At 45.7% G+C, this 24,228-nt stretch overlaps 1 protein-coding gene across 4 annotated transcripts in view; it reads left to right on the plus strand.

The window, feature by feature from the left end:
- The window catches only part of ASAP2 (ArfGAP with SH3 domain, ankyrin repeat and PH domain 2), a 178,908-nt gene that overhangs the window by 86,845 nt on the left and 67,835 nt on the right, over nt 1-24,228 (plus strand). For all 4 annotated transcript variants that reach the window (XM_055119820.1, XM_055119819.1, XM_055119822.1 and 1 more), the window contains exons 4-7: nt 14,112-14,186; nt 15,785-15,834; nt 20,181-20,310; nt 23,213-23,298. In XM_055119820.1, coding sequence (XP_054975795.1) covers nt 14,112-14,186; nt 15,785-15,834; nt 20,181-20,310; nt 23,213-23,298 — 341 coding nt within the window. The remainder of the gene's footprint in view (nt 1-14,111; nt 14,187-15,784; nt 15,835-20,180; nt 20,311-23,212; nt 23,299-24,228) is intronic.

The raw sequence follows: 24,228 nt of genomic DNA on the forward strand, positions 1-24,228 counted from the left end.
GCTGCTGCCACGAGAGCTGGTGATAGGAGAATTCTCGCCCCTTTCCTGGACCATGTTTATTCCGTGTTTTTGGTCAGACCTGTCGTCGTCTCTTCCTTTCCCAGCTTTGCATTTGCTTTTTCTGGGGCATTTAAAAAAAATTTGAGTTCTGTCTGGATAACATTCTCGATTCTGCCCCTTGTCCAAAGAGAATACTTGACCCCTACAGGCTTTAGAGCTTGCAACAGTGTTTACAGTGCAGGCCGCATGTCTCTAAAGAAAGGCTAACTCTATATGAGGTGAGATTTTCTTACTATTGGGTGAGAATCTCACCTCAGAACGTCTATGAATTTCCTCTGCGGTTATACAGGATACAGGGAGAAACGAGGCAGCTCGAGAAATAATAACGTGTGAAATTAAACTGGCTATAAAAGCAGTGCAGATTCTCAGATTCTTTTCCTGGACCGTATTGAATGTGAGAATCTTGGAAAGACTTTCCAAAGACCACGTCTGAGCTGAGAAATGACTCTTTAGCAAGTTCTGCAATAAAAGGTGGGTTTCTGGAAGGTCGGCTACAGATGTTCTCTGGTGCCCGAGAAGTGTTGCATGGTCCCACATCCACCAGAGACACACCTCAGGCCCCCAGATGCAGCTCTTAGTGGATGTGGGACCAGCAGTTGGAGTTTCCAGTGTGAATTTGGGGAATGGGCCCCAGAGCTTTTCACTCACAGCAAAAGAGGAACTTAGAATTTCCAACCAGCGGGCTGGAGCAATAGTACAGCGGGTAGGGTGTTGGTCTTGCACGCGGCTGACCTCAGCATCCCGTATGGTCCCCCGACTACCACCAGGAGTAATTCCTGAGTGCAGAGCCAGGAGTAACCCCTGTGCATTGCCAGGTGTGATCCAAAAAGCAAAAAAAAACCAAAAAACAAAAAAAGAATTTCCAACCAGCAACATGCATTGAAGTCACAGTGGTTTTGTTTGTTTCACACAAACAAAAGTTGGAGTTAAAAAAAATTATAGCCATGATTCTGGTGGGGCGAGCAGTGTCTGTGTCCTGTCTTCAGTGACCTGTGCAGCTGGGGTGAGCGGTTTCTGTGTCTCCGTCCATGCAGTGAGGGCAGGCAGTGCCTGTGTCCTGTCCGCAGTGAGCTGTGCAGTGCCCGATGATGGGACTTCTCGCCCTGCTGCACTGGTGTCAGCACAGCAGGGTCACGGAGCTCAGGTTAGATGCAAACGGGCTCTCCGTATTAGCAGGCTCATCTCTTGGCTTCAGATAGAAATCTTTCCACCAGCCCATTCTTGCCTTTCTCCCAACTTCTTTTCTGAAAAATGTCTTGTAACTTTCATTGTCTTTTGTTCTTATTGAACAGGAGGCACTGGTAGAAGTTGCACCACTTGGGGAGGAGGGCGCAGCATGGTTCGGGGTGTAAGTGGATGAACTAGGCTGGAGTCTAGCGAACCCTGCCCGCCTCCCAGAGGCTTGTACGCGGCATATGGGAATAACTCTCCTTAGGTGTGGCCCAGACTGTTGACTGCTCCATTTCTGCATCTGCTTTTTAATGTTCTGCCTATTTCCTGCTGATCACAGGTGTTTGCGGATCTCAGTGCCTGTCTCCAGGGTCTCTCATTCCCCGGCACCGGGAGGACTTGGCTTGTTAGACTTGTACACAAGGAGTCTGTAAGCTTGAGTGAGGTGGGAGGGCTGGCGGGCTGGGCTCAGAATAACCTGGAACTTGTTAAAATCAAAGTTCTGGACCTCACCTTGGAGGTGTATACTGGATGGTGGTCTTCAGCTCGAGTGCACCAGCACCGTCTATGGGATTGTTAGAACATTCCTTGTTGGGAACTACTCTCAGAGTTTCTGACCTCGAGCATTTCTAGTAAATTCCTTAGTAGTGCTGACCTTGCCTGGCCAGGAGCCAGGCACCCTAACGGACAGGGAAGTGCTTCAGAGGTGCCCCAGAGGAGTTGAGACAGGACGCCCAGGTGTAGGTGAGGTCAGCAAATAGCTTCCAACCTTGGATTCTCAGCGGGAATCAGATTAAAAAGGCGTCTCCTTTCTGGTCGATGACTTCAGTGCCATGGGAGCTGTCAAACAAATTGTGGAATTGAAAGCATTCTGGCTCCAGCCTTGGAAGGCTTAGCAGTGCAGGGACTTTTAGCATCTTACAGGTAGATCAGCGTGTGCAATCTCACTGTTTAGTCTCCAAATAAAGAGGGAGAAAACGGGCTACTCTTTTCTTTCCAGTTAGAACCTGAAAGATCAAAGTAGTGTGACTGCCAGAGATGCCTTGGTAAAGGCAAAAACCAGGTCAGCTGGTTCCCTTCTCTCCCGTCTGGTGTGAAAGTTGCCAGTGTGTTTTTGGCAGCTGGCTGGTTTAGATCTTTTGCAGTCGGGATGGGCTTGGACTCCCTGCTCTCGCTTTTAATTAAACTGTCAGCATGGCCTGGCTGCCAAAAGAGCATGTGTTCACCAGGGCCCCTAGATGAAGCCAGAGGAAGACTTCCTGGGCACCATGTGTACATGCATGTCAACATGTCTATGCAACTGCTGGGAACACATTTTCACGAGAACCGTCAGGAATGTATGTGTGTGCTGCACCTGAATGGTAGACTTTAGGCAGTGCTGTTACTAGCTCAAGGAAGTCTTTTTGTTTTGCTTGTTGTTTTGGGGCCACACACAGTAATGCTCAGGATTACTCCTGGCTTTGCGCTCAGGAGGTATTTGTGGTACTGCTTGCAGGATCATTATCGGATGCTGGAGATTGAACCTGGGTCGGCCACATGCACAACAAGCATTCTAGCCGGCACACTTCCTCTCTGGTCCCGGAGGTCTTTTCACCTGCCCCCAAATACAAGTGACCCAGGTGTTTTTCAGTTCTCAAGGTTCCTCACTGACTCCCTCCGTAAGAGGAGAGAGGGGCGACTTCTCAGGTTCATGGTGTGCTTCAGTTCAGTCCGACAGCTCTTTTGCTCCGATCTTGTGTTGTTGAGACAGGTCTTTTCGTCACCATGGATAGTAACACAGGAAGAAGAGATCAGGCCTCAGCCCTCTCGGCTCAACTCTGCTACTCCATAACCCACTTGATTTGGGGGCAGAGTCTGTGATTAACCGACCCTTCGCTGCCCTTGTCTGTCTTATGGGTCTAATACCACTTTTCAGGAAGGTTTCATGAGAATCAGTGGTGCTGGTGAACGTTTCTTCATTCCGCTTACACAGTATGCCTGGTTCTCCAGGATTTTTCTGCTTTGGGGGCCTCTTCTTTCAGATAAAGTAGCCTCAGGGATGAGCGTAGAAAACTGTTTCTTGAACCAGCCGAGTCCATGCTGCCTCAGGACTGACTTAAATTAACAGCAGCTACATCTGCTAGAAATATTTTTCCACCTGATTTTCATGTGGCCTTCTGCGTCACTGTCTGTCCAAATGTCACTTTTCAAAAGGCCTTCCTGACTATTGTTTGAATGTCCATGAGTAATCATAGCAACTTAATTGGTGATATTTTAGTAGCCCTGGCCTCAAACTGGAAACAGCCCAGAAGTCAGTTGGACTGGAGATGTGACCCCAGGAATACAGCCCCTTCCATATTTGAGGTCCCGGGTTTGATCTGCAACATCCATGGATGGCCGATGATGATATACGGCTCAGCAAGAAAAGGGGATGATCTGTTAATGCAACAACGCGTCTGGATCTCAGAGCAGCAATGGTCCATCTCAAAAACAGTTATAAAAGATGTGGACAAAGCAAGGACATGCTCTATGATTCTGTATGTAGGACAATCTAGAAGTGGTTAACAAAAGCAAACCTGTGGTTTCCTGGGACTGCACCTTGCAACGTGAGGAGCTGGGAGATGGGTTTACCAAGAACAGAAGGAAACTGAAGGGTGATAGTTTTGTTCACTTTTTAAAATCTTGGCAGTGGTTTCAGGGCATATCCAGGCCAGAGATAATAAATTGGACATTTAAATTGTATACGATTCAGAAAAAAATGGTTACTTTTTTTTTGAGACTTTAGTCTGTAACATTGGTATTCAATAGAACTTTTTTGCGCTGATGGTAATGTTCTGTATTAGAACATTACCATCCAGTGTTAGAAGCCATTAGAATGACTTTTTTCAAGGTTGTGTTCTCTCTTGAACATGTAATCCTATCTCGCCTGTTTTTCCCTCTCTGGAGAATCCTGTCCCCTCCACTCACATTTCTCTAAACTTCTTTCAATAAAACTTTATTTTGCTATTTAAAAAAGGGGGGGAGTTATTAGCACACATATCTTTTGAAGACTTTATTTAAAATTATTTTTTAATTTTTTAAAAATTTTTACATGAATCACCTCAAGGTACAGTTACAGACTTACAAACTTTCGTGCTTACATTTCAGTCATACACTGAATGAGTACCCATCCCTCCACCAATGCCCATTCTCCACCACCAATGATCCCAGAATCCCTCCCACCACCCCCACCTTGCCTCTGTGACAGGGCATTCCCTTTTGCTCTCTCTCTCTCTCTCCTTTTGGGTGTTGTGGTTTGCAATATAGGTATTGAGTGGCCATCATATTCAATCCGTAGTCTATTTTCAGCTCGTATCTCCCATCCTGAGCAGGCCCTCCAAGCACCCTTTACTTGGTGTTCCCTTCTCTATCTGAGCAGCCTTTCCCCCCAGCATATGAGGCCAGCTTCCAAGCCGTGGAGCAATCCTCCTGGTACACATCTCTACTATTCTTGAGTGTAAGTCTCGCATTCTGTTACTTTATATTCCACAAATGAGAGCAGTCCTTCTATGTATGTTCTTCTCTCTTTGACTCATTTCACTCAACATGATACTCTCCATGCTGATCCACTTATATGCAAATTTCATGACTTCATTCTTTCTAACAGCTGCATAGTATTCCATTGTGTAGATGTACCAGAGTTTCTTTAACCAGTCATCTGTTCTCAGGCACTTGGGTCTTCTTCAGATTCTGGCTATTATAAACAGTGCTGCAATGAACATACAACTGCAGATGTCATTTCTACTATACTTTTTTGCATCTCCAGGATATATTCCCAGAAGTGGTATTGCTGGGTCAAATGGGAGCTCAATTTCTAATTTTTTGAGAAGCATCCATATGGTTTTCCAAAAGGGCTGAACCAGCCGGCATTCCCACCAGCAATGAAGGAGAGTCCCTTTCTCCCCACAACCTAGTCAACACCAGTTGCTTTTGTTCTTTTGGATGTGTGCCAGTCTCTGTGGTGTGAGATGATATCTCATTGTTTTGATCTGCATCTCCCTGATGATTAGTGATGAGGAGCATTTTTTCATGTGCCTTTTAGCCATTTGGATTTCTTCTTTGAGAAAGTTTCTGTTCATTTCATTGCCCCATTTTCTGATGGGGTTTGATGTTTTTTTCTTGTGGAGTTCAACCAGTGCCTTGTATATCCTTGATATCAGCCCCTTATCAGATGAGTATTGGGTGAATATCCTTTCCCATTGTGTAGACTGTCTTGGTATTCTGGTCATGGTATCTTTTGAGATGAGCACTTAAATTATGAGTGAGATTGAGGAACTGTTTTTTTAAGTTGGTAAGTTTCAGTCAGTTTTAATTTGTCATGTAATAGGGTACAGGGGCACAAAACACCTTGCTGCAACCCCTGCCCCCCAACAACACCCTCACCCCTCAAAAGTTTTAGGCTTTAGCTCCTTGACACAACTAGAAGCTCCCAGTTTGTGAGAACTGTCCCTGCAAAGTGGAGTTTTTGCATTAATAAGGAAACTTAAGGACACTTAAGAATGCTCTAATTAAGAGGATAGTAAAGTGGGTAGGGCCCTTGCCTTGCATGCTGCTGAACTTGGTTGGGTCCTCGGCATCATATAGTCCCCCGAGCCCCACCAAAAATGTTTCCTGAGTGCAGGGCCAGAAGTATTGCCAGGTGTGGCCCCCAAACCAAAAACCATCAATGAAAAGAATGCACTAATTAAAGCTGTGAGGTGTGAGGGCCTTTCTCAGCTTTCTACTCTGCTGTGATGTCAGTTGGCTTTTCTTTGAAGTTCCTGTTTAACTCTGAGCAGTAATTACTCTAGTTGGAGGAAAAAAAAAAACCCACAGGAGCAGAGCAGTAGTATAGTCAGTTAAGGCACTTGCCTTGGTGCCCGACCTGGGTTCAATCCCCGTAACCCTGTATGATACCCCAAGCACTGCTAGGACTAATTCCTGAATGCAGAGCCAGGAATAACCCTGAGCATTGCCAAGTATGGCCCGAAAACAATCTCCCCTCCCCCCCAAAAAAAAGGAGAGGGAAGGATAGTGAAAGAAACAAAGAACTTATGAAAAGTTGGACTCTTAAGAATCTTGGAGGAGAGCCCTGGTAAGACTTCTTCTGTATTAGATCATGAGCCTGAAGTTAGGAAGATTCTGCCCGGTGGCCTTATTTTGTTTGTTTGGGTTCACTCTTTTCATTACCCTCACAGGAATCTTGCCCAGACCCTGGCTTCTCTCTCAGTAGACGCTTTGAGCAAGATCATTCAGCCTATCAGGCTTAACATTTGCCAAGTCATGGAGGTTCCTGAGAAAGTGGGCATGGCCCAGTGCTGCATGGTAGGGCAGGTTAGAGAGAGAGTTGGCTGGTTCAGCAGCTGATGGTGACCAGTGACTCAACCTAAGATGCAGGTGAGACAGTTGCTTCTGGGAACAAAAGGAGGTGAGGGGTGGGGCGTGGCAACACGGGAACTAGCCAGAAAGGTTTTTAGACAGTACAAAAGTGACCAAGCAAAGAGTCAGAGGATTTTAAGAAAAATAGGAAGAAGAGCATCGTAGACGGCCCTGAGTTGGCTCTATCACCCCCCTCAGCTTATCTCCTGTCTGTATTAACTAACCAGCTGCGGCTTTGGCCTGTGAAGGTTGTTCTTGTTATCTGATAGCTCTGTCTCTCTGCCCCCTCGCTGACGAATCACTTTATTTCACTCAGTCATTTCATTTGTGAGATTACAAGGCCTTGGAATACACTTCCTGACTCACCCCGTTAGCCCCATCCAAGTGAACCCTGGAAATGCAAAGAGGAGAGAGGAGCGAGAAGAGGGCTTTTACTGTAATTGCTTGTGGTATTCCATCCTCTTTAAGTGATGAAGATTAGTGATTTGCACACAGATTGGGTTTGCTGCTTCCGAAAGCCACTTTGTATAATAGCCATGCAAACAGTCAGCCCAAAGCTTGCTTGATGCCGAGGGAAATAATCAGGTTGGGTTACGCAGGGATAATTTAATTCTTCCCCTATGTGATAAAAATTCTCATTACTTATAAATTGAGGTGGCAGCCACCTGGGCACAGAGGTGTGCCGTCATTCACCCCTGGGCCATGGTTTTCGTCTTTGCCAGAAGGTGAAGCAGGTCCTGGAGCGGAGGAAGCCCGCACCCGACCCGGCTGCTCCCACACCCCCGTTCAGGGAGGGTTGGCGTTGGTTGCCTGCCACAGCCCCATCCGGCCCGCAGGGCACCTGTGCTCTGCACCTCGGCAGGAACAGTCATTTCCTGGGATGTTCCCTCTGAATCACAGCCTCCCTGCCACGTGGGTCCCGTTCACAGGCATGTAAGGAATGGCACAGGCAGGCTGAGTCGAATTCCTGGGACTGGGGAAGCTTCATGAGAAAATCCCAAGATGGGATATTTTTTTCTTTTTGGTATTTGTTTCCTTTTGGAAAACCCAACTTTTAATGAGGTATGTTTTACTAATATCATTAAACTCCCCCATCTTAGGTGTTCGAGTTGGTAATTTCTTTTCTTTCTTTTGTGGTTTTGTTGGTGTTGGTGGTGGTTGTTTTCTTTTGGGGGTCACTCCCAGTGATACTCAAGGGTTCTTCCTGGCTCTGTACTCAGGAATCACTCCTGGCTGCTTGAGGGACCCTATGGGATGCCAGGGACCAAACACAGTCAACTGCATGCAAGGGAAGCATCCCACCCACCGTCCAATCTCTCCATCCCCACCCCAGTGGGTAACTTATGATAAGTACTAAGAGGGCAGCCATCACCATGAATTTGGGGACATATTCTTGCCCTCCTCCCCCACTCTCATATCTCTCAGTGCTAGTCCTCATTCCTTTCCCCTACCCCAGACAGTCACTCAGCTATTTTCTGTCTCCGTGATTTAGCTAATTATTTTCCAATTAGAGAACCTATTTTAGATCATTTGAATAGCTCCTAAAAGGAAAATCATAATCAAGGACAGAATTCCCCTAGTAGAACCAGTATCAGGATGCCTTTTCACTGTTCCCTTCCAGGCTACCCCTGTGCGTACAGGGTGATAGCGGGCCAGAGAGATAGCGCAGTGAGCAGGGCACTTGCTTCATCTGTAACCGACACATGTTCAATCCCTGGCACCCCATATAGTTCCCTGAGCACCACCAGGAGTGATCCCTAAGTGTAGTTAGGAGTAAGCCCTGAACACCTTTGGGTGTGGCCCTCCAAAATCCCCCCCAAATAAGAATGATGATAGGTTCTCGTGTTTAGCTGCAGGTCACCTCACCAGGTGAGGCTCATGTATTCGTCCTCTTCCCCACACTCCCATAAGCAAGACCAATTTTATTCTACCCTTCCAGAACCTGTCTCGTACATTCCTGCTTAGCAAATGTTTCCTGGTGCCCTTGCTAAAAGCACTTTTGTCTTCTTGAAAATTCCATGGTGTTTCATTTGTAGTTCTTTGAGTTTCCAGAGGGCAGTTTCTCTGTGTGCTTCATCTTCTTTTAGGAGTCACTGAGTTCCTAGGACTCTAGTTCTATTTCCTCTTTTATCTTCTAAGCCCCCTTCCACCTCCCCAGTGTCCCCTCATGCCTTTCTTTGTAGTATTCATCACACCTGTGATGGCTGTTGTGTTACGTGTACCTCTAGGCTGTGGAACATTGTCCCCGGGATCTAGCCCAGGAAGGTCACGCTCAGCATAAATGAATGAGAAGCAGATGGCCGAAAGTGTTTTGATGGTTTGAATTTCACTCTTTCCCACCTCTGGTGTTTCACTCCGGGTACCAAAGCTCAGTATTCCTCCCTGACCCATAATATATGTCATCAGTACCTAGGTTTCTATCTGAATTAAATAATAGTAATCTTAAAATAAATATATAATCCAAACTGTGACTGATAATCTTTCCCCTGCTGTGTATAATCTTGTTTAATGTACTCATTATTGTATTCGTTTATATATACACTTAAAAAAATCTTCGACAAGTGATAGAGTATTTGCTTTGCATATGTGAGGCTATAGGTTGAATCCCTAACTACACGCAAACAGATACATGCGCGCGCGCACACACACACACACACACAGACACCAATAACCTACCAGAATTCTTCCCAGAAATGTGTGTGTGTGCGTGTGTGTGTGTGTGTGTGTGTGTGTGTGTGTGTGTGTGTGTCTCACCTGACAGGGGTCAGGGGTCAAGGGATCAGTCCTTGCAGTATTCAGTGAACCATATACAGTGATGAGGATCAAACCCACACCTCCTGGGTCCTCCAACATGTGCTCCAGTCCACGGAGAGCTCTCTCTGGCCCAGAAATAAAATTTTGAATCAAAACATTGTGTTTATACCCATTATACAGTGTTCAGAGTTATTCGGGGGGATGCTCCCTGTGGGCCTTTTTTTGCTGCCCCCTGTCATGACCTATTTCCAGAGTGTGTTGAGGTCCAAATCAGTCCACTTAATGCTGACTGCAGGCATGGTTTTCTGAGCATGTGGAGTGAGTGGACACTGCTCAGGACAGTTAGCCTTCTCTCTGGGCCCAGGCCCGCCTGCCTGGCTAGCCAAGCCAAAGCCAGCTATTTTTTTCCACAGGGAGGCACTGCTGTCTGTACAGAGTGAAATATGATGTGCATGAAGTATCTCAGACTTTTTGCTTAATTTCTGATCTGTACGTATTTGTTCTTCCTCTGAGATGGCAAGCATCCTGAACCTCATGTCTTATTTTATCTGTGTAGCCGGCTTGCTGCTGTCTGCAAAGAGGGACTCAATTGATGCGTGATAAATGAGTGAATGAATCCAAACAGGCCTTTGTCATGCGGTGTTTAATTAAATGCATGAATGTTTCTGAAGCCTCTCTCAACTTCCTTTAGATGCTCAGCATATTTGGGTACACTGATTAGCTCAGTAATTTTGAAGCACCAAACTGAGCCAACTCTTGAAGTAGGTGCAATGGAGAAGGTTAGAATGAAGTGCACTTGAAGCTGTGCTTTCAGCTTGATGGTGTTGGGTTATCCAGCTGGAATGCGGGGTAGAACCTGCCAAGTCTGGACCAGAGAGATAATACAGTGAGTAGGACAAGTGCTAGAACACGGCTGTCCCAGGTTCTAGATCTGGAATGATAGGGTCCCCTGATCCCAGCCTGGAGTGATTCCTCGGTGCAGAGCCAGGGGTAAGCACTGAGCACAGCCGAGTGTGGCTCAGAAACCAAAAGAGAACATTAAAAACCTGAAAGTACCGTAAGACTTTTTTAAAGAAAATATTGGAGGATTGGCTGGGGATCAGTTTCAGCTGGGATAGTAATTCAGATTAAACTGGAGATACTGACTGAGAAGGTGGCATTTGAATAAACCCTGATGGATGGAAAGCTTTGGACATTAGGGCCCCAGGGAGAAACACACTCGCATGTGTTCAGGTTAAGACGCCAAGGGCAGCAAAGGCTTCCATCTTTGAAGCCTTTGCTTCAAATGAAACTGAAAAGTGGCAGATGAAGTTGCACTCTGGAGGGTCTTCAAGACTAAAATAAGTTTAGTCTTTCCTAGGTACATTCTGCCAACACTCAATCTGTTGGATTGTGCCGGAGGGCCTGGGAGATGGTGGTCAGGAGCAGGGGAATCCAGTGCTTTATCCCAGAAAGGGATGGTGAGGTCCTGCAGACTAACAGGGTAAAGTGGGGAAACGGGTGAAGGAGCACCCGGTGGGCGAGTATGGAGCAGAGTAGAGAACAAGCAGCGATGATGTGCTAAGAGGATGTTGCAAAACAGCATCAAAGGAATAAAGGTTGGAGGGGTGGGGTGGGGGGGGATGGGAGCAACACCAGTGCAGTTACCACCAGGCTCCCAAGAGGGTTCATGGAACTGGGGCTGGAGCAGACTTGCCTGAGGACTTGTTTCTTCCTTCTACTGTTGGTCAGGAAGTCGGGGGGCTGGCCCTGAGGGATTATTCATTGGCACACCCTTTGGTTTGTCACTATTCCTTCTCCTTCTCGTCATCCCTTGGAACTGCCTTAAGCTTGGCTTTTCAGCATTTAAAAATTTAACTCCTCAGGCTATTTCCAGCAAGTCACTACTTGAGGGGATGGCAGGCAATGACAAATATTGAGTTAATGTCCTAGGCTTAGCTAGGACAAAAGTTACCCCCAAAAGGTGTTTATCTGAAATGATAGTCACTAATCAGTCATGTATTTGACAGGAATGGTGGTGGTTTGTTACAGATATTACTACATAGCTTACTATTAATTGCTTTCAAGGAAACTTTTTTTCATTTTGATATGTTAATGCAAAATACTTAATGGAAATCAGACCCCTATAATGTTTTTTCTAAATGTACCTATATTGGGGCTGGAGCGATAGTACAGCGGGTAGGGCATTTGCCTTGCATGCGGTTGACCAGAGTTTGATTCACACAGCATCCCGTGTGGTCCTCCAAGCATTGCCAGGAATAATTCCTGAGTGCAAAGCCAGGAGTAAGCCCTGTGCATCACTGGGTGTGACCCAAAAAGGGGGGGGAGAGAAGTACCTATATTGAGTATTTCTATTCAGGATCTAGCACCATAGCACTGTTGTCCCATTGCTCATTGATTTGCTTGAGCAGGCGCCAGTAACACCTCGATTGTGAGACTTGTTACTGTTTTTGGCATATTGAATACACCACAGGTAATTTGCCAGGCTCTGCCGTGTGGGTGGGATACTCTCTGTAGCTTGCCGGGCTCTCCGAGAGGGACAGAGAAATTGAACCCGGGTTGGCCGCATGCAAGGCAAACACCCTACCCACTGTGCCATTGTATCACTGTAGCACCGTCATCTCATTGTTCATCAATTTGCTCGAGCGGGCACCAGTAACATCGTCATTGTGAGACTTGTTGCTGTTTTTGGCATAATGAATACACCACAGGTAGCTTGCCAGGCTCTGCCGTGCAGGTGGGATACTCTTGGTAGCTTGTCAGGCTCTCCAAGAGGGATGGAGGAATCGAACCCGGGTTGGCCACGTGCAAGGCGAACTCCCTACCCTCTGTGCCATTATAAAAATAAAAAGTTTTCTTGTTTGAATGGTAAGAATGAATATAAGGCTCCACAGTCTTACTCTTGCCTTTCACCTTCTATAGCCCCCAAATTGGGGCACATGTAACCCAAAGTGGCACATTTATCAATCCTAGCAGTGCTGTCTGGCAGATGCGGTGACATCTGAGCCTAGGGAGATGAATAGAGTGTATATCTGCTTACTTTGCCATTGGAGGACCTTTACAGGGTATAGACCACAGGCTTGTCTGTGCCCGAAGGGTCTTCCTACTAACAGCTCCTTATCTTTGATTTTCACACTTAAACAGCCAATGGGCCAACCTTGCTTCCCAAACTGTCAGGAGAGTTTGTTTCCACTTGATCTAATCCATCATGACAACTTGTTTCACCACCAGATTCTGGCCTTCTTGCTACAAGGGGACAAAAGGAGACCTCACTCTTCTTTGTCCAGTAGTGGGCAAGAATGCACGTGGACACACACACACAACACACACACACACACACACACACACACACACCCTACATGCACACTTACCTTTAAAAAATTTTTTTTAATTGAATCACTGTAAGATACAGTTACAAAGCTTTTATGATGAGTGATCAAACACCTATCCTTCCACCATTCTAGCTTTCCCACCATCAATGTCCCTAAGTATCCCTCCTGCCATCCCAACTCACCCCACCCCTGCCTCTATGGAAGGCAGTTTCCTTATTATTCTCTTCTTTGGGGCATTGTGGTTTACAGTACTGAGAGGCCATCATGTTTGGTCCTTTATCTACTTTGAGCATACATCTCACATCCTGAGCGATCCCTCCAACCATCATTGACTTAGTGGTCCCTCCTCTATCACAACTGCCTTCTCCCTGAGCATTTGAGGCAGGCTTCCAATCATGGAGCAATCCTCCTGGCCCTTGTCTCTACTATACTTGGGTATTAGCCTCATACTATGTTATTTTATCTTCCACAAATGAGTGCAGTCATTATATGTCAGTCTCTCTCTTTCTGACTCATTTCACGTCCATCCACTTATAAGAAAATTTCATGACTTCATTTTTTCAAACAGCTGCATAGTATTCCATTGTGTAGATGTGCCATTGTTTCTTTAACCAGCCATCTGTTCTAGGACACTCAGGTTGTTTCCAGATTCTGGCTATTGTGAACAGTGCTGCAATGAACAGACAAGTGCAAATGTCATTCCTACTGTGTTTTTTGCACCCCCATAGTATATTCCCAGAAGTGGTATTTCTGGGTCTCATGGAAGGGCAATTTCTTATTTTTTGAGGAGTGCCCATATTGTTTTCCAAAAAGGCTGGACCAGTCAGCGTTCCCACCAACAATGAATGAGAGTCTCTTTCTACCTGCATCTGTGCTACCACTGGTTGTTCTTGTTCTTTTTGATGCGCACACACTTATCTTCTTAGAATTTATCCAGACACATTCACAGGAGACTGACTTTGTGTTTTTCCTTTTGATTTATTTTTCTGGGGAATCCCAGGAACTGATGTTCTGGGATGTACCTGGCATGGAGTCATAAGAGAGAGAGATGGGTGTCCCTGTAGTTCTGTCTTGAAAAACATGATTCTTGTTATTGGCTATTTTCTGCTTCCTTTTTCCCCAACATACATATATGATTATTGCCACAATTTTTACAACTTTTCACAAATTCGTAATTGAGTAATAGAATGTGATTTTGTGAAAAACAGATCTAGACTTTCCATTCGTCATCCAGTTCACCACTTAGATAAAATCGCATCACAAAGAATATAAATATGGATGAGGCTGTTATGCTTGTACCAATGTGGCTGTAAGAGAAGGTTAATTATTACCAAATGTCCTTGCCTACGTCTTTTCTGTCTGTACGGTAGGTTAGAGGGGAAATTGGATCTAACTACCCATTTTGGTTTTGTTTTTTAGATTCAGAACATGAACAACATCATCTCCTTCCCGTTGGACAGTTTGCTGAAGGGGGACCTGAAAGGCGTGAAAGGGGTACGACACCAGGCCTTGCTCATCAGGAGCTGAGGGAGTCGCCACCACGCTGCTATCAAGGCAGTCACCACGTCCCTGTCTGTCCCTGGCTGGAATGACTTTGACTGCCTCGGTTTCCTTTCTCTGCCCTCTGTCTCTGCCCCAGTCAGGAGGCTCACGACCCTTCTTGGCCTCCTGTGGTGACAGGAGAAGGGCATGAGGGAAAGAAACAGCCCTTTTGGCAGCAGTGAATGACATGTGGACACCATCAGTTGACATCGGAAGACAGACCTATGTGGCAAAGTCTGGTTTTCTGGCTTGTGTGTCACTAGGGTTTGGGCACAAATGCTGGAGTCATACAGTTGCTTTTGGTACCAACAGCTGTGCCCTGGAAAGGGAGGTGGTTGTGGGGGGCAGGGTGTGTCTCAGGACGGCAGTTCCTTCTGATGGACTCTGCACAGGGACATGTCCTCTCGCATCCTGCAGCCCCGCTTGGCAGGTGGGGAGCCTCTCGGCGTCTCCTTCACAGAGTGTGCCTGCTGGACCGTGCACCATCAGGACCGTGAGGATCTCTTATCCAGAGAACAAGGTGGCAGAGTTAGAAAAATAGGAGACAAGAGCAGGTAGAGGGGAAGTGTTCAAGCAGAGAAAGCCTGGCGGTGCCACACATTGGGGCTGGCATCTAGGTTGAGACCAGGAGTCTGCAGAGGTGCAAGAAAGAGAGGGGAGAGGGCCCTGCCATGACGCATTCATTGGCCTTATCACCAGACCAGTCAATGACCAAACATGAACAAGTAAGCTCCCGGGGCCGGAGAGATAACACAGCAGGGAACACACTTGCCTCGCATACAGCTGACCCTGGGTTGATCTCCGGCACTCCATATGGTCCCTCAGCACTGCCAGGAGTGATCCTGAGTGCGGAGCCAGGAGTCAGCCCTGGGCAGTGCTGGCTGTGACCCTGCCCTGCTCCTGCTTCCCCCCCAAAAATGTAAGTTTCCCCTCACTGAAAGACTTGTTCTTCCAGAAGAACCTTGCTAACAAGATGGAGATCTTTGAAAGAATTAGTGATTCAGAACATCTTGGAGCCAGACACTATCAGCATGAGTCCTGAGTTTTTTAAATAAGAGAGGAATCAAAAGACCTCAGAAGGTGAACGGCTCTTAGTCTATGATTGGTATCCAAATCAGGACTACATGTTTTTGGAGATTCATCTATTTTGGTAAAGCCAGAGTTCCTTTCTTTTAGAGAAATAGAGTAAACATAACTTGCAGATGGTTACGGCTTTCTAGGTTTAATTTCGCAATCATCCCGGGGCAGAGCTGTAGGGTTTAGGTGAACCAAGATGGGCCTTGAGTTGTCTTACTGTAATTGTCACTTCTGTGTGCATTTGTTATATTCTGCAATACTTTTTTCTTTGACTGAAAAAGGAAATTCCATTACTAGTCTAATTAAAAACTCTAAATTCTCTCCCTCCCCCCTCCCCGTTCTGCCATGGGATCACATGCTTCATTTATTGCAGAAATTAATGCTGCTTTCAGTACTGGTCTAGGGTTAACTCAGTTTATCTTGCCCAGAAGTTAATGATTAGTCCTGTTTAATTCATGGTTCTCTGTTTACAGGATCTGAAGAAACCTTTTGATAAAGCTTGGAAGGACTATGAAACAAAAATGTGAGTGTTTTCATTTTTAAAAACAGGCATAGGTAATTTGGGGTTCCGGTTTTAAATTGAGTTTTTATTGCTTTGAAGGTGTTGTCTAAATAAACTTTAATCCAGGAAAGAATTTACCTAAAACTGTACTGCCGTTGTTTGTTACGGTGCCAGGTGCATTCATATTTGGAGTCTAAATGTGGTGATGTTGACTCTTGAAACAAGTTTTCTCTCATCCCTTTCAGTTATAACATAACAGTTATAGGATTTTTACCTTCAGAAAAGTTAATTAAGAAAAATTAGAACCAATTTCTCTTTTCTATTTCCATCCTGTCTATCCCGTTTTATCACTCTTGTGACCTTGTAGTTTTCCAACTCCATCCTTCTGGTGGTCTGTGAAAGCCTTCTGCTCTTTCTTCTTTCCCTTTGATTTTTAGAAAGAGAAAAGAGAGATTGTTGGGATCCTCCTTCGCTTTGGCTTTATTGGGCGGTTTCATTTGCCAAGAGATCAGACAGCTGTTCGGTGGGTCTCTGTGCTCCCAAGCCCTACTGGGAATAGGTGCTGCGCCCCCGCCCCCCACCCCCCGCCTGGCCTTTGGAACATTTCTAGTCACGCTTTCCCCTGGCTAGAGTGGCGAGGACTGAGCTAGCTGGTGTTGAACTTGAAATACTTGAAATAATGGTTTTGATTATTTTAGGTACTTGAAAAGTAGAAAGTATGTTTAAGTGCCTTGTTCTGATTTTTGTTTTGGTTTGGTTTTTGGCCACACCTGGTGGTGCCCAGCCTTACTCCTGGCTCTGTGCTCAGGGATCATGCCTGCCGAGCTTGAGGTACCTCATGTGGTGCTGAGGGTCAAACCCGGGTCAGGTGCAAGACAAACCCCCTACCACCCGCTGCACCATCGTGCCAGACCCCTGGTGTTTGGTTTTGAATAGCTCTATCTGAGGTAATAAAAGTTTTCCGAGTGAAAATGGAAACTTTAATGTGAAATCATCTGGTAAGGAGAGAAGTGGCACTGCACTGTAGCACTGTCATCTCATTGTTCATCCATTCACTCAAGTGAGTACCAGTAATGTCTCCATTATGAGACTTGTTGTTACTCCATTATGAGACTTGCTATTTTTGGCATATCTAATAAGCCATGGGTAGCTTGCCAGGCTCTGCGGTGCAGGTGGGATACTCTCGGTAGCTTACCGGGCTCTCCGAGAGGGACTGAGGAATCGAACACGGGTCGGCCACATGCAAGGCAAACACCCTACCCGCTGTGCTATCACTCAAGAGAGAAGTACTAAGAAAAAAATCCATGTCAAAATGCAAGCATTTTGTTGGCTTTTTTCTCTGTTTATTGTGCCCCAAGGATAGAATATCCAGGGCCCTGCACATTCAAGATCTCTGCTGTACCGCAGGCCTGGCCTCAGCTTTTTGTTTTTTTCGTTTGTTTTTAACTCGCCTCAGCTGTCTGTTAGATGGTGCAGTAAATTTACTGTGGGATACTAGGGTCAGGCCAATGACTTAAAAGACTAGACAGTTCGCGTGAAAAATCCCCAGTTTAATTCCCAGCACTGCTGGGCGTGGCTCTGGTGGGCGTCCAACCATCAAGTCTGGTTAGCTAAATATCACTCGGGTGGTACTCAGGCCTCCATGAGCATTGCTTGTTAGTCCCTCCCCCTTTAGCCCCCCCCAAAAGAACCCAGCAACAACAATTAAAAGACACCCAACCTCTAGGACTCCACCCTGGAAGTTTTATATTTCCGTCTCGAAAGTCACCATCTAACAGACAGCTGAGGCGAGTTAAAAACAAACGAAAGTTGCTCTGAATGCTAAACTTTTGCCTTTGGCATACTCGAATATACGAGCATGGAGCGATGCTTAAACAAGAACCCTTGAAGGTCCACTCCACCCAGAGAGGCTCTTATGTGCTCTCCCCGACCCTTTGGCATCTGCCTATTGTGTAGCGACTCAGCATAATCATTGGTGAAGGATCCTCACAACTCCTCGACTCCTGAGCTCGCTGGCTTGTCGCAGGGCTGCAGGAAGAGAGCCCCTGCTAGGCCCAGGACAGGGACTTGCTGGCTCTGGGCCAGCTGCTCTCACCGCCCCCCAGGTTCCTAGAGGAAACTGCGTATCACTGAACCTGTTGCCTGAAATTTTAAAAAGGCTTGAAGAGGAAGTGAGATCAATTTCTGTAAAATCAACATACGAATCATTTGAGTGGGGACAGAATTGCTTACAAAATCCCAGTGTTTGAGTATGAGGGAATAGCAACCTTTTAAACTTGAGGTCATTCCAGGATAAATAAAGGAAGTTGCTATTTACCCATTAACATGTGAGACTGATTTATTCCAAGATTCATTCCAAGATGCCTTTGATAAGTAACAGATAGCCTTAAGATGTCTGTCAGGTTCCCAAAAAATCGTTTATACCTGATGTTAGGAGAATGGATAACATGTGGGCTGTGTCTTGATCCTTTGGAGATGGTCAGGTGGAGCTTTGGGGTATATAGTTTTTGTCCCAGGTAACTAATGGTCCCTTCGGTCACATGCTGACGCATATATTTATTTGACAACCTCCCCACCAAAAGCTAATCTTTTTTTTTTTTTTTTATTGAATACCGTGAGATAGTTACAAGCTTTCATGTTTGGATTACAATCTCACAATGATCAAACACCCATCCCTCCACCAGTGCACGTTCCCCACCACCAATATCCCCAGTATACCCCACTTGCCTGCCCTCCCCCTGCCCCCATGGCAGACATACTCTCTCTCTACTTTTGGGCATTATGGCTTGCAACACAGACACTGAGAGGTCATCATGTTTGGTCCATTATTATCTATTTTCGAATGCCCATCTTTTATTTTTATTCTTACTTATTCAAATAGCTGAGAACCCAATGTAGTGTGTGGAGATTAAAATAAAACTACAAGAATTAAAAAACTATATATCTCCTGTCTTGTTAAATTCATTCTTTCTGAGGCCAGAGAGATAGTACAGCAGGTAAAGCACTTGCTTTGCATGTGGCTGGTCCAGGTTCGATCCCCTGCATCCCATAGGATGCAGGACCAGGGGTGATTCTTGAGTGCAGACAGGAGTAAGCCCTGAGCATCACTAGGTGTGGCCCCTATCCCATTCCTCCTCCTCCCCCACACACACAAGTTTTTTCCGTATGATGGGAATTCTTTTTTTTTTTTCAGTGTGTAAGACTTACACACTAGTAGTTAAATGTGTTTAACTACTAGCACATGCCTTAAAAATGTCTTCTTTTTTTTTTTCTTTTTGGGCCACACCTGGTGATGCACAGGGGTTACTCCTGGTTCCAGACTCAGGAATTACTCCTGGCGGTGCTCAGGGGACCATATGGGATGCTGGGATTCGAACCCGGGTCAGCTGTGTGCAAGGCAAACGCCCTACCCACTGTGCTATCGCTCCCAGCCCCTGATGGGGAATTCTTAAACTCAAAGTAACCCAGTATCTTTCTTGAATGTGCTGCTTTATATCCTTGAGCAAGAAGGCTTGAGGCTCTGCAAAATGTCTTTTCCCTTCGTAGCAGTCCTTGAAAAATTTTTGAGTGTTTTCCATGGTTTTTGTTGAAATCTTTTTTTCTCTGGAATAAAAAAATCAGTTGTTATTATGAGGGAAACACAAGTATGAAAATGTGCAAATCTGTTACTGTACCCTCATGGTGACTCACTAATTAAAAAACAAAAAAGAAATGATTGGAAAATAAAAATCAACATTAACTTAAAAAAAACCCAGTTGTTATTTCAGTCCCTTCAAAGCGATCTCGTGGGTGGACGTGCCTCTGCTGCGCCTGGCCACCCTGCGCTGTCCACTCAGCACTGGATCAGGGCTTCTCGGCCCTCGGTACTCCTGTGGGGCCACGGTCTGGGGGTTGGAAAGCACTGGCGAGGGACAGGAGATCAACGTGGAAAGGGGCTCCAGGCTTAAAGGCGGGCCGGCTGGCTTCTGCAGCGGTGAGCACTGTCTGCTCAAGGCCGAGGTCTAGCATGACTGCCCCCCCCGCCCCCCTGGCACCCCAAGTGGCCGGTGTGGTGCCAGGGAGTGGGGGGCTGGAGAGAAGGCCACGGCGCACTAGCTGGCTGGCGCGTGGTTTCCTGCACACAGTCCCTCTGCGGGCTGACGGAGGCCCCAGGCTCTCTGCCTCCTCCCAGGAGGCCTGTTAGAGCAGGTGCTCAGGAGGGCCCTGCTGGTTCTCTACTCGACAGAAGGCAAAGACAAAAGCCTTTCCGGCTGGGTAGGACCGCACGGCCCGTGAGCCTCTGCCTCAGGGGTCTCGGCTTCGCTGCCAGGCTCCCCAGCTCCCTGCTGAGCGGTAGCGTGACTGATCCTTGCTCTGTTCACCTGTAGAACCAAAATAGAAAAGGAGAAAAAGGAACATGCCAAGCTCCACGGGATGATTCGCACCGAAATAAGTGGGGCGGAAATAGCCGAAGAGATGGAGAAGGAGAGGCGGTTCTTCCAGCTCCAGATGTGCGAGGTAAGAGGACCCAAGGCGGCGGGTTCTGGGCCCTGGGCTGAAGGGGCCTGCCTGTACCCGCTTGTGACCAGCTGCAGGGCGCCTGCCCATCTGGGAACAGTGTCCCCCCCTCAACCTGTAGCTTCAGGAAAGCTCCATTTGTCCAATTCCTATAGTTAGGGTGGCCTCAGTCACCCGGGAGGTGGGATTAGATTAACACCAAATTTTTGTTAAAAGTGGGGGAAATATAAGATGAAGATTGTCCTAGGTGGCCTCTCAGAAGTCCTCAACGCATGTACTTTCTGCCTCTGTGTGTCTTTGAGCCGATGGTGTTTACCGTAGACGACTCAGAGTGAGATTGTATTATTTTATCCAGGTGGCAGTCTCTGCCTTTTGATGGAATTGTTTAAACCATTCCCATTTGCTGTTGCTATTGGTATGGTTGGATTGAAGTTTGCTGTTTTGCTTTTGCTTTCTGTGTCTTTTTTTGCCTTGTATGCCTCCTGTGTTGTTTTCTTTTTCACTGAATTTGTCTTTTAGACTTTTTTTCAAAAGAAAGTTGTTATTTAAAAAAATTAACTTGCTCAAAATGTTACTGTAGATAGGGGAGAGAGACAGAGACAGAGAGTCAGAGAGATTAAAGAACAGGGTGCTAATAGGGTGCTATTGTATGTATGTTTTTTTTTGCTTTTTTGAGTCTCAGCCAGTGATGCTCAGGAATTACTTCTGGCTCTGCACGCAGGAGCACTCAGGGAACCATTTGGGATGCTGGGGATCAAACCCAGGTCAGTCATGTGCAAGGCAAACGTCCTACCTGCTGTACTATTGCTCCAGCCCTGAGAGTGTGTGTTTTATATATATTCCCATTTTATGAGCCAGCATCTTATATACCAGTATCTGCCCAGCCTCTTTCAGGCAGAGTTGGGGAAGCAAGAGCCAGGAAACTGCTCCCCGGTATACATACATTGGGCGTTGTTTCCATAGAGGTGGTGATTTATAGAGAATGAAGTTAGGAAGAATCTGTATATGTGTTCTTGGGTTGCACTGTCTTTGGGGATGGTTAGGAGAAAATCTGTCCACTGAACTCTTCACGACTGATTGTTTGAAATGTTGTGAACTCAGATTTGTTCCGTATGTTATTAGCATATCCCTGAAGTGAGAGGTACCCGTTTCACATGCGCTGGCATTGCCTTTCAGGTGCACCCCCTGCTGCTCTAGAATTCTCTCTGGACTTAGACAAATGAATTGTATGCACTGGTTAAGTGGCTTATTGGAAATGTGCTCTTGGCTGATGCCTCTAAGTCAGACTCCTGGGCCCTCTTTTGAGCCAGTCCCTGGGTGGTTGTGGGACCCTGTATGTGCTGAGATAACAGACCCCTACCTCTGCAGCTGGTAGTGACTGGAGCCAGCCCTTCAGTGCACAGACAAAGGCCTGGCGGGCCTCACAGCCCTTCCTAAAGCACAGAGGAGAGGGACGTCTGAGGAAGGGCACAGGTGGGGGCCAAGAAGGATTTCCCCTGGGCAAGGAAGAATATTTGCAGGGAAGTTTCCTAAGAAGTCAGTCTATTACCTGAAAGTCCTTCTAGATAGTTGAACTGTCTCCGCAATTTGACGTTTTCAAGCTTTGTAAAAACTTGACATTGAGCTATTTCAAACTTTAATTGCCCAGGATCTAAGCTAGGCAAATAGCTTTCAGGCTTTGTTTTAAAGCTGTGGAACTCTATCTTCCAAATGAATTTTTTTTCTTTTTTTGGGTCACATCCAGCGATGCTCACGGGTTACTCCTGACTTTGCACTCAGGAATTACTCCTGGCGGTGCTTGGGGGACCATATGGGATGCCGGGGATCGAACCCGGGTCGGCCACATGCAAGGCAAACACCCTACCTGCTGTACTATAGCTCTGGCCCCCCAAATGAATTTTATAAAGAAAGTTGTATTACCAAGTGGGTGATGCAGAGCCACTATGAATGGAGAAGATATGAGAGAGCCTATCTTGCTTTTTTTATTATAATGAAATTTAACTTTTCAGTATGTTTAATATAAGGATGTGTATGAAATTAAAGTTTGTCCCAAATTTTATGTAGCAAAAATAGCCCATTTGACCCTTAGCTAAAAATTGTTCCTATTCTTCTGTGTATATTCATAAAAATCATTCACAGAAATAGAATCAAACTCTGTGATGCTTTGTGACCTGATTATTTTCATGCACTAGTGTATCATAGGCATCTTCCCACACCAGGAAGACAATATTATTAGCGTAATGGCTCCATAGTACTTTCCTTATGATGTGCCCCACTATTGTTTTGTGCTCATACATTTGGCCTAAATGTAGGAGGAACCTTTTAGGATTGGTAGTAGAGTAACAAGAACCTCGGCTACAAAAAAAAAAAAAATAGCAGGAATTTTTGTGTTCTCAATAATAACCTGCCTCATGAAAGAAACTTTGGTGAGAAGTAGGCTACTGAGAATGTTCCAGATGGTTGTGATGCCTTTCTTTCTCCCCACAGTCTCCCATGTACTGGAGTGAATCTCCTCACACATTGACTGAATGTTTGATTATTGGTTCTTAAATATTTAATTGCTTGTGTTTCCAGTGATTAATATAGCATCAAACTAAAGCATTCATAAAGTACAAAGCCTCTCCCAAGAGCTCTCTCCCCGGTAAAGAAAGTTAACGAGGCAGAAGACTGGACAGATTGTCCAATGGGCTGAGCACATGTTTTTCATGGGGGATGCCCAGGTCTAATCCCCAGCACCACATGGTTTCCTGAGCACTGCCAGGAGTAGCCCCTGAGCACCCCTGAGTGTGGCACAAGGCTAAAGAAGTGTAAGAGATGGTTATCTCTGTCCTCAGAGGCTGATATTAAATTGATAATTTTGTTCATATCCGTGACACTTCCTTTTTTGTTTGTTTTTGAACAGTATCTGCTGAAGGTCAATGAAATAAAGATTAAAAAGGGAGTGGATTTACTTCAGAATCTGATCAAATATTTTCATGCTCAGTGCAAGTAAGTTCGTTTTCTTTGTTAAAATATTATTTCAAATGATGCTTTATGACGACTTCTGATGGCTATTGATTTATTGAAGAAAATTTATTGAAGAAAATAAGCAATCATGTGAAAATGGCTCATAGCCCTGGAGGATAGGACAGGGGTTAGGGCACTTGCCTTGCATGTGGCTGACCCCTGGTTAGATCCCCAGCACCCCATACAGTTCCTTGAACACAGAACCAGGAGTAAGCCCTCCCAGGTGTGGCCCCAACACAGAAACAAACACGATATTGATAGTGAAAGGAATCCATCCTACTTACATGCTTTATTACGAATGAACCGTGGAAGCATGCTAAAAGAGAAAAATCTAGGGACAAAGGCTACACTGCCCTGTGATTGGAAAGGTCAGGAATTGGCAGGTCCAGAGCTAGAAAACAGAATAACAATTGCTTGAGCACAGGAACTGGATGGAAGCCAAGTGCTGATGGTGCAGGGTTTCTCCTTGGGGTCATGAAAATGTTCTGCACCTGATGGTTGTACAACTTTCGAAGATACTAAAAATCACTGAATTATAGTTTCACAGAGTGAATTTTGTTCCAGAGAGATGACTCGAATGGGGGACCGCTCTGAGTTCTGTCCCCAACAGTCCAGTGACCACCACCTCCATGGTGTGGAGCCCTGCTGACCTGAGCATCACACTGTCTCATTAAACAGTTGAACATCGACACAACCCCTATTAAAAAATATATATATTTTCCAATTTAAGGATTATACCTCAAAATTTTTAAATTGAGATAAGAATCTGCAGTAATTGTTAACTACATTTATTTTTATTCTTTTTTTGTATAGGGGAAAACTTAATTTTTTTAATTTATCAGTGGTTTATAGTACTATAAAATTTTACAGGTGTAGCTTCTCACATCTATAAACTTTTAAGACTTGCTGTCA

This window comes from Sorex araneus, chromosome X (genome assembly GCF_027595985.1).
Source record: "Sorex araneus isolate mSorAra2 chromosome X, mSorAra2.pri, whole genome shotgun sequence".
Lineage (NCBI taxonomy): Eukaryota > Metazoa > Chordata > Mammalia > Eulipotyphla > Soricidae > Sorex > Sorex araneus.